Source organism: Sinocyclocheilus anshuiensis, unplaced genomic scaffold (genome assembly GCF_001515605.1).
Source record: "Sinocyclocheilus anshuiensis isolate Anshui unplaced genomic scaffold, SAMN03320099.WGS_v1.1 scaffold443, whole genome shotgun sequence".
NCBI classification, from domain to species: domain Eukaryota; kingdom Metazoa; phylum Chordata; class Actinopteri; order Cypriniformes; family Cyprinidae; genus Sinocyclocheilus; species Sinocyclocheilus anshuiensis.
This window is the reverse complement of record NW_015548211.1, coordinates 537,944-548,793: the sequence shown is the minus strand read 5'-3', so window position 1 is coordinate 548,793 and position 10,850 is coordinate 537,944. Positions and strand designations below refer to the sequence as shown.

The window sequence follows — 10,850 nt, the reverse complement described above, 5'->3', positions numbered from 1 at the left end:
CTAATCCAAACTGTATGCTAATTGTCAATCATCTTTGACGATAGTGGTCCTGACAGAAGTACAGCAATAGCATATTCATAAATATTACAAAATTATATGGAATGGAATTTGTTACAAATATTTACATCAACAAATTGGTTAACCATCAACAAACCCCCTATATTTTATGTGGCCAAAATCTATTTTAAATAAATGCTAAATTTATGTTGTAAACAGTGAAGCTCAATTAAATATATTTTTGAAATAGAAAATATATTTAGTTTCAACCTTCACACATCAAAATGTATTTTAAATGTATTTCAGGGGCAAGAAAATATAAGAATTTCTAATCTTACAGTAGCATAGTTTTTTTTTTTTTTTTAATGCTTATTTTTAAAAAATGTATTATATGTTCACATGTGTTAGACAACAAATAAAGTTTTTCTTCATATATGAGAATGTATTTTCTGGGATTTAAATATATAGGGCAAATCTATTTTTAAATGCTTTAAATATATACATTTATATTTTCAAAAATATATAAAAAAATCGCCAAAAATATTTTGGTAGAAAATCTATTTACATAATTTTTAGCAAATATATCTTTGGGCCATTTATTTATATAATTTAACATATATTTTAAATAAAATGTATATTTTTTTTATAACATTTTTATACAATTGTATTCATTTTTTTTATAATTTTTATTTAAAAAAAAAATTTTTTGCCTTACAGGGCTGCTTTTAGCGAACTGAAAATGCCTCAAATACATTTTTTCTTTTTTATAATTTAATTTAAGGACATTTTTTGAGCCACAAAGTTTTATTGTAAATACCGAGTTGGCCATTATAAAGAGTTTTTCTGATTGACAAATGCAAGAAAATGAGAGGTTCAGCAGGTCCTCACCTTTCCAGAGCACTCTTCCGTATCCTCTCCTCTTCCAGCTGCCATTTCTGTCGATACTCCCTCAGTCTGATTTCCCAGACATCCTTCATAATTGAAGCGCCACATACTAACACCTCTGCGTTTTTTTTTTCCATTATTGTAGCGATTCCTGCTGTAAGCGGAGATGAGGATGTCAGTGGATGAAGGGGATTGGATTTAACAAGATTGCAATGTTCCTTTGCATAAACTAACCATAAAATATGCATTTGTTTACAATAGCTCATTGAGGAGCATGCATTTGATTAAGCTTTTTCATTTAACCAGGACAGGCAATTAAATATAAACACAGAACAAAACAAATGACAGACAAAAAATGCTATTTGTAACATGTGCACATCATATAATGCATTCAGCAGGGAATCATCACTTATCAGGCAAAAACAATACCACATGAAATTGCTTCCGTGATTAATTCTAAACTAGCATTACTGATTTGTACTTTCATGCTATATTTAAAAGCAATAAAATTGTGTTTATTCCTAGCTATATTAATTGTAATTTCATGAGTGCACTGCATCCAATACTGCTGTCCTGTCAACATAACAAAACTGTATTCCTGTGCATAAATTATTAATAAAAAAAAAAAAAGCTTGCACACCCGTCTGGCTGTTCTCTGTCAAAATAACCATCTGGAATCAGAAGCAGCTCTTATAAATGTCAACTGTAACTAAACTGGCCTGTGTAACCAGGGCTCTTGACCTGGTTATTTTTAACCCCACCAGTTGCCACGTGCCTCTGTAACTCATTAGAATTGACAGAAATGATTATTTGCATTCATTTAAAACTATTCTTTTGTATGTCACCGCGTAATGTACTAGACTAGGTTACAATAAAGCTGTGACTACAAGGATGTTGTTTTGTCACCCTTGTAGATAATGATTAAAGTGGTGTCAGATTTCAGAATGAAAATGAGTTTTATCATGACGAGCGCTGATGATGGAGCTGATAATTAATACACTGCATTTAGGTAGTACATGACACAGTTGATAATTAAAAGTGGGTTTTATTTGATTCCTTTTAATTTGGATGGTAGGATCAAGTACAGTGTTTTACAGTGTTGCGCTCAATATAGCCACCGTGCCACTAGAGCATGATGTTTGCAACGGTTACAGGTTAAAGTATGTTATAAATGTACAATCAGTATATGGAGAGGACTAGGCGTACAGTTGTGAGTATAAATATCCACAAACAAGTAATTACTTTAATGGAACAGTTCACCCAAAAATGAAAATGATGAGTTTGTTTCTTCATCAGATTTGGAGAAATGTAGCATTGCATCACTTGCTCAGCAATGGATGCTCTGCAGTGAATGGGTGCCGTCAGAATGAGAGTCCAAACAGCTGATAAAAACATCACAATAATCCACAAGTAATCCACACCACTCCAGTCCATCAGTTAATGACTTATGAAGCCAAATGCTGCGTGGTTGTAAGAAACAAATCCATCATTAAGAAGATTTTAACTTCAAACCTTTGCTTCTGACTAGAGTCCATAATCCATATGCTTCCTTCAGTGAAAAGAAATCTGTACAGATTTCTCTCCTGATTCAGACCATATGACTCATATTTTAGCTCTAAGCAACAATTTGAAGTTAAAAACATCTTAACAATGGATTTGTTTCTTACAAACATGCAGCTTTTGTCTTCTCAAGACATTAACTGATGGATTGGAGTGGTGTGGGTTACTTGTGGATTATTGTGATGTTTTTATCAGCTGTTTGGACTCTCATTCTGACGGCACCCATTCACTGCAGAGCATCCATTGCTGAGACACTGATGCAGTGCTACATTTCTACAAACCTGTTGAAGAAACAAACTCATCCTAATCTTGAATGGCCTGAGAGTGAGGACATTTTCAGCAGATTTTCATTTTTGGATGAACTGTTGCTTTAGGGGACGCTGCATGCATATAATCAAATGTTTATATAACTGATTTCATTGTGCTGTTCCTGTGCATGCAACAAATAAACATTTGACTTCAATTGTCACCAAGTTTGCACCAATATTGTTTTGCTCTTTAATCTCAATGCTGCTCGTATAAAAACTCTTAACCTTTCAAACGGAGTGAAGAAATTGTGTGGTGCCATTCAGAAGGCAGACAGCTCATTAGGAGACAAAGCATCAACCTTTGCATGGCTGATAATGATTCAGCTGTCATTACCGTGTCAGTTTTCAGAACAGAAATCACAATAATCAGCTCTGTCAAATGTTCTCCATAAGAAGCCCAAACTTACACTCGCTGTCACTGCCAAGAATGACATGGATATTCAATCGATAAATCATTGTCAAATGTATCCTATTGAAAATATTTAATTACAGCAAACCAAAGGTAAGCATGTTAAGTGTTTTGGAACAATGTTTAAGGGAAAGTTCACCTAAAAATCTAAATGCATGTCATTCAGAACTTGTTTTTTGCATACAATGACAGTTCATTGCGACCATGTCTGTCAAGCTCCAAAAAGGACAACAAAAAAAAACAATAAAAGCAATAATTGCAATTTTTAATCTCACAATTCAGACTTTATTTCTCAACAATTCTGACTTTTTTCAGAATTGCAAGAACAAAATGTCAGAATTGCAAGTTAAAAACTTGAAATTCTGAGAAAAAAAAGGCAGAAGACATAAACTCAGAATTGTGCAATATAGACTTTTTCTCTCAATTCTGAGTTTATATCTCGCAATCCTGACTTTTTTCCTCAGAATTTCAACTTTAAAAAAAAAGTTAAATAAAAGTCACAATTACCTTTTTTATCCTGTGGCAGAAACAGGCTTCCATATTATCCCTTTAATGCACGATCAGGAAGTTCATTTCAGTTCGTCTATGGAAGGCATTAAATGGGAACCAGTATTTATCAAATGTTGCCATATTTACAAACGAATAAACCAAAGTCAAGTAAACATAATTGCACTTCTAACCTCCACAGATGCCATTAAAACTTCCCTGTAAACATGCTGAAACACCTAATGGGCCTGCACTGGTGTTATCCAGAGGCTTGTTAATTATGGGAATGAAACACAAAGATATGTAAATTAATTATGAGCCAGCAGAGGGCTCATATGAGTCAGCGAGATCACTCTATTACACGCACTTCACCCTGAGAGCTGCACACTAGAGCAGCCGCAGCAGAATGAAAGCACCTGTGTCTCATTTCCTCGTCACGAAGCAATCAGCTTTTATGGAATATGCTTTGGCTGGGGATTAAGTCCCATGTGATATGATGATGAAGTTGCATGGACTTAATGGCCATTGACATTTTGGTCTTATATTATTTATGTGGTTTGAGTTTACTGCCGCTTGTGTTTGAAGACAACTTTAATCCATTCATTCACTTTGCTCTGGTGGAAATCTAATAGGCGCTACAAGCAGTAAAATGAGGATCAAATGGGTACTTCAGTGATCTGATTTCTCAAATCACAAGTCGTGTTGAGGAGAGATGTGCTTTACACAGCAGAAAAATTACTTTACAAATAATAATAATTAAAAAAAAAAGATTACACAGCCCTGCATCTGGAAAACACTTCTGACTGGCAAAAAAAAAAGAGGCCTGGGCAGCTGCTAGAGTGTTCTGGGTGGTTGCTAGGGTGTTATGGGTGGTTGCTAGGGCATTGCTATACAATTATGTCCTGGGCAGTTGCCAGGGTGTTATAGGTGGTTGATATGGCATTGCTATACAATTATGTCCTGGGCAGTTGCCAGGGTGTTATAGGTGGTTGATATGGCATTGCTATACAATTATGTCCTGGGCAGTTGCCAGGGTGTTATAGGTGGTTGATATGGCATTGCTATACAATTATGTCCTGGGCAGTTGCCAGGGTGTTATAGGTGGTTGCTAGGGTGTTATGGGTGGTTGATATGGCATTGCTATACAATTGCATCCTGGGCAGTAGCTAGAGTGTTCTGGGCGGCTGCTAGGGTCTTCTGTATGATTGCTAGGGTGTTGCTAGACTACTCTGGATGGTTGCTAGGCGGTTATGGGTGGTTGCTAGGGCATTGCTATGCAGTTGTGTTCTGGGCAGTTGCTAGAATGTTCTGGGTGGTTGTCAAGCAGTTGCTAGGTGGTTGCTATGGTGTTCTGGGTTGTTGCTAGGACATTGCTATGCAGTTGCTAGAGTGTTCTGGGTAGCTGCTAGTCGGTTGCCAGTGTGTTATGGGTGGTTGCTAGGGCATTGCTATACAGTTGTGTCCTGGGCAGTTTCTAGAGTGTTCTGGGTGGATGCTAGGGTGTTCTGGATGGTTGTTAGGGTGTTATGGGTGGTTTCTAGGGCATCACTATACAATTGTGTCCTGGCCAGTTGCTAAAGTGTTCTGGGTGGTTGCTAGGGTGTTATGGATGGTTGCTAGGGCATCGCTATACAATTGTGTCCTGGGCAGTTGCTAAAATGTCGTGGGCAGTTGATATGGCATTGCTATACAACTGCATCCTGGGCAGTAGCTAGAGTGTTCTGGGCAGCTGCTAGGGTCTTCTGGATTGTTGCTAGGGTGTTGCTAGACTACTCTGGATGGTTGCTAGGCGGTTATGGGTGGTTGCTAGGGCATTGCTAAACAATTGTGTTCTGGGCAGTTGCTAGAATGTTCTGGGTGGTTGCCAAGCAGTTGCTATGTGGTTGCAAGGTGGTTGCTATGGTGTTCTGGGTTGTTGCTAGGACATTGCTATGCAGTTGCTAGAGTGTTCTGGGTAGTTGCTAGTCGGTTGCCAGTGTGTTATGGGTGGTTGCTAGGGCATTACTATACAGTTGTGTCCTGGCAGTTTCTAGAGTGTTCTGGGTGGATGCTAGGGTGTTCTGGATGGTTGCTAGGGTGTTGCTAGACTACTCTGGATGGTTGCTAGGGTGTTATGGGTGGTTTCTATGGCATTGCTATACAACTGTGTCCTGGCCAGTTGCTAAAGTGTTCTGGGTGGTTGCTAGGGTGTTATGGGTGGTTGCTAGGGCATCACTATATAATTGTGTCCTGGGCAGTTGCTAGAGTGTTCTGGGTGGTTGCTAGACTACTCTGGATGGTTGCTATGTGGTTGCTAGACTACTCTGGATAATTGCTAGGTGGTTGCAAGGGTGTTCTGGGTGGTTGCTACTTCTGCTTGAAATTATTTCAGTGTACTAATAAAAAAAAATGTCTCAATATTTTCACCTGCCGGACCATAAAACAGGTGGAAAAATCCCACAAATAGATAATAAAGGAGGAACCATCGTGTTGTGCACGGGCAAACATCACTTACAATTTCCTAGCAATTGCATTTGAATAGTCGTCTAATTTCAAATAAATGTGAATAGTACAAGCTGGCACATTTAATCTGGATTTGTCCCCTCAAATGGGCGTCTCACTGCCCACCTCAGCTACTCTAATTACCTCACATATTCTCCTGGCAGCAACATGACAGGCTGTCCGCCGTACCAGACAGAAATGCACCTGTGAGCAGAAAGAATAAATCACCTTTTGACTCCTTGTGTGTCTGTAACAAAAGCGCAGCTCCGCAGTCGACCTGAAGACAGCAGCGCAGCGCAGAGATTCGTGACCTCGGCTGCTCACTCGCTGCTCATTAGTACGCATGACTTAATCCTTCTTTATGTGAATTAATTATCTAATTAAACCTCATTAGCAAACACAAAATGCATGCATTTATGAACTCTGCTTTGCATTAAATCAAGCAAATGAAATCCAAATGAAATTGCATATGAAATAAATAAACTAGATTTTGTGGTGATTTCTTGTTTATAACTTGCTGCTATGCTAGAGTGTTTGGCGGTTGACGGCATTGATATGCGGTTACTAAGCTGTTTCTAGGGTGTTCTGAGTAGATATGGATTCAGTTGAACTCTTTTAGATTTGTTTTATCATCTGTGATAATGTATTTGTTATGTTTATGTATGTGTGCATGTATGTTTATGTATTTTCAATCATTAACACTAAAAATTAACAATAATATGTGTTATTTTAGTATTATGTATATACTATATTTATTCACATTTTGAATTAGCTTTTATTTTTATATTTTCAGTTTTCATTTTAATTTTAGTTTAGGTTTGAGCAATTTTGAGAAGTGCTTTTGTCATTTTTATTAGTTTTTTGTTATTTTAATATTTCTACTTAGCTTTAATGTATTTTTTTCCATTTTAGTCATTTTAGTAATTTGGTACAGCTTAAACATATTTATTTCAGTATTTTCCAGGGACGACATTTCTATTTTTTTCATCTAATGTTTATAATTTTTCCAGCTTTATTTCAATTACTAAAAACAATTGTTAATAGTCTTAATTTTAGTTAACAATAACAACACTGATAGTGGTGTGCTTTTGTCATTTTTTTTTTTGTTTTAAATATTTCTCTTTAGCTTTTATTTATTTTTATATTTCATACATATTTATTGCATATTTATTTCAATTGCCAAGGCAACATTTCTAATTTTCGTTTAGGTTTTTAAGCATTTTATTTTATTCCAGCGTTATTTCAATTACTAAAAAAATATTTTTAATAGTTTTAGTTCTAGTTAACAGTAACAACACTGATAATGATGCATGACTTCGCAAACACAACTAGCAAATACACGAATCTTTTCCATAAATGCTTGATTTCGTAAAAAGGTCATGGGTCTCTTGCTCAGGGGTCAAAGGTGCCTGTCATGCAATATAGCAGCATCTATAATGTCAAGCACAACATGGAAAGCATTCAGTCTGACCTTTAGCCTTTCAGGTTTGGCCTGCGTCACACGCTCCAGCAACTTTATTTAGCAACTGGTCGACGTCTGTGTTAAAGATCATTCCTCTAGATGTACAGAGCGGCTGTTCTGTTGAGAAACAATTCCCAGCGACAATTAGAGGAAATGTTGGCATGAATGGCGAAAAGCATTAATGGCACTAAAGAAAAGCTCTCCAAGCGGTGATGCATTGTGCTTGGAAATGAAAAATGCATCAACTCTGAGCCATGTAATTTGCATGTAATTTCTTTTTAAAAAGGATGATTTTTCCCACCAGACTAAATTAACTGTTTGTTTGTTTTTTCTCATTGTGCAAAAGACAGACATACATTAAATGTGAAATGTAAAACAGCACAGGCCCATCACTAAAGCTTGCATTTAGATAATATTATGCTTGTTCTGTTTAAAGACCATTTTTTAAATGGATTTGAGGTTTAGGAAGAGAGAGTTTGTGTAAAGAGAAACCAGGGAACATATACTGAAGTGCATTTGACAGCTGAGTAGTTGAAATGAAAGAACAGCAAACTAAAATGTTTGAAAGTTCTTCACCTCACAGGCTCTGAGAGGAATCAGCTCATTAGAAACCAAGCATATGGACAGAAATAGAGCAGGATGCTTGTGCTTTACGCTCCTCTTTAAAGAAGCGAACCGCATCAAACACCAAAAATTCCTCAAAAGAAAACTTACTCTAATTACTTTAGGTGTTCGGTGGTTATATATGCCTGCTGCCGTTCCTTTGGAAATGTCAGCCTGTGGGAACAAAATCACCAGAGAATTCAGTTGATTTTCATGCATAAAGGTTATAAACAAATAAGACACCATAGCAATCGAGAATTATTCTGGAAGCACAGGTCAGATTGTGCCTCAACAACAGCAAATACCAAACTACTTCAATGATAATCTGATATTTATATCTGGTTTTCAAATTAAGAGATAAGATATGCTCTTTACTACATCTAGACAATAAAACCCATACATGAGCACACAAATAAACGCAATATAAACAACAACAAAAAAGTGCAATGAAAGGGTACACTTTAGGCAAAAGCAGCTGGATTGTCCAAGTATGATGAATAATGTAAATTTGCACTGAATGAAAAAGAGGCACTCAGGAATAAATCAATCAATATATGAGTTAATAGAAATGTGAAAAGTCTGACTTAATTTATATTTCTCATGGTCTTAAACTGAGGTGAACTGAGGTGGAATCTAGACAAAAAACAAGAAGCCCGCCCTAGATAACTCTTATCTGAATGTGTGGAAAACAGTCTGAATAAATAATGAGTAGTCTGCTTTGTGGTTTTTTTTTTTGTTTTTTTTTGGCCAAAATATATTTTAAATATCAGCTAAATGTATGTTGTAAACAAATGAAGCTCAATGAAATATTTTTAACAGAAAATATATTTAGTTTCAAACTGCATACCAAAGATATATATGTGTGTGTGTGTGTGTGTGTGCAGGTATATATGGTTTATGAGGACACAAATGTGTATAATGACATGGGTACTACAACGTAAACATGGTTTATGAGGACACTTCCTGTGTCCCTGTAAAACAAAAGGCTTAAAAAACATACAAAACGGTGTTTTATGAAATTCAAAAACTGGCAGCAGTTTCCTGTGAGGGGTAGGTTTAGGGGTAGGGTTGGTGTAGGGCAATAGAAAATACAGTTTGTACAGTATAAAAACCATTACGCCTATGGAGAGTCCCCGTAAACCACAAATACAAGTATGTGTGTGTGTGTGTGTGTGTGTGTGTGTGTGTGTGTGTGTGTGTGTGTGTACAAATGTTATAGACAACAAGTAAAGTTTTTCATCAAAAGTTGCATATATTTTCTTGGAATGAAATATGAAGAGTAAAATGCATTTTAAATCCTTTTATATATATATATATATATATACATAAAAAAAGAAACAGCAAGTAACACATTGAATTATACATGAAATGTTGACTAAAAATGACTGATATTTTAATTATTTGAAATAGTATTTAAAAAATAAAAACTATAACATATTTATTTACAACTTAGAACAGTTTTATTTTTTTAACATATACATAAATATATTTTAAAACATTTGAGCAAATACAAACTTTTTGTCTATTTTAAATAGATTTTTTTAAATATATTTGAAAAAATATATTTTGCCATAATGGGAAACGCTATATTGATTTTAACAGGGCTGTGAGGGATAGACTTGCACGCACTGTATAACGGTCCCGGATCATTTGATTTTTGCAACTTTCAGAGCTTTTTATGGAGTTTTTGTCTACTTAAGGTTAAACAATCTGTGCTAAACAATCGGTGTTACACAAACAATCCATTAAATGCACTGCACTTCTGTCCCTCACAGCCTCGATTTCATTAATCACACAAATTAAATATAGCGCTACTCTGACTAAAGTCTATAATCTAGATGTGTTTCACTTGGGAAACAAAGATAGCCTATTGGTACAATCCCGCATTACAGAGCGCTTTGACGCAGATCGCTCGCAGATTGAGCCTCTAGTCGCTTCTGTGATACTGAAGAGAATCGATTCGTTTCAAACCGGGTTGACTGACGGAACTAATATGAATGGACGCTGATTTGCATTAACGAGTGCGCGTATGATCTCATGTATGACTATGGGAGGGGTTTACAGGTGTTAATGGCGCGTCACGAAGGCGTCTGGAGCCCTGAAGATAAATAACAGACCCCGGAGAGGGACAGAGAGAGGGTGTTCTGCTCATTTGGTGTGTGATGGTGACACTGGGGATGTTTTGATGCTGTTGGATCCGTGTTGAGCAGCTCTGGGTGTTTTGCAAGCGCACGGAATTATGAATCACCTGTACAGGTGAGCAAATGATTCATGATTCATTTTGGAATAATCGAATCATTCGTCTTTCTCCTCAAGCCTCACGCTTGCTATTCTTACCTGCAGGTTCTTGCTGTCTGCTGTGGTGGTGTGTCAGGCGGTTTCGTCTGAATCAGGTAAAAGTCGGGTTTTTACGTTGTTGATATCCAGACGTCGTTGGGGTTTCATAGCTTCTTTCTAACATGGATTCGTGTGTTTCTCTCAGGCTGTGAAGGAGCAGAATGTGGGAAAGCTGGAGTTTCTGGAAAGCCAAAACAACACGCGGAATTCTTGAATAAGTTCAACGAAATGAACACGCAAACGCCGCAACGTCAACACCACAACGCCGAGGCCGTGTTACCGTTCATAGGACTGACCGGAGGTGAGATCATCATTACCAAAC

The 10,850-nt window shown here is 36.7% G+C and overlaps 1 protein-coding gene and 1 pseudogene across 1 annotated transcript in view; one reads left to right on the top strand and one right to left on the bottom strand.

The window, feature by feature from the left end:
* LOC107653780 (uncharacterized) overlaps positions 1 to 3,919 on the bottom strand; it is a 7,056-nt pseudogene extending 3,137 nt beyond the window's left edge.
* Positions 3,920 to 10,218: 6,299 nt separating this feature from the next.
* The window catches only part of LOC107653781 (cryptic protein-like), a 7,413-nt gene continuing 6,781 nt past the window's right edge, over positions 10,219 to 10,850 (top strand). Inside the window, exons 1-3 of the mRNA XM_016440605.1 lie at positions 10,219 to 10,447; positions 10,535 to 10,584; positions 10,674 to 10,829. Coding sequence (XP_016296091.1) covers positions 10,431 to 10,447; positions 10,535 to 10,584; positions 10,674 to 10,829 — 223 coding nt within the window. The 5' untranslated portion in view covers positions 10,219 to 10,430. The remainder of the gene's footprint in view (positions 10,448 to 10,534; positions 10,585 to 10,673; positions 10,830 to 10,850) is intronic.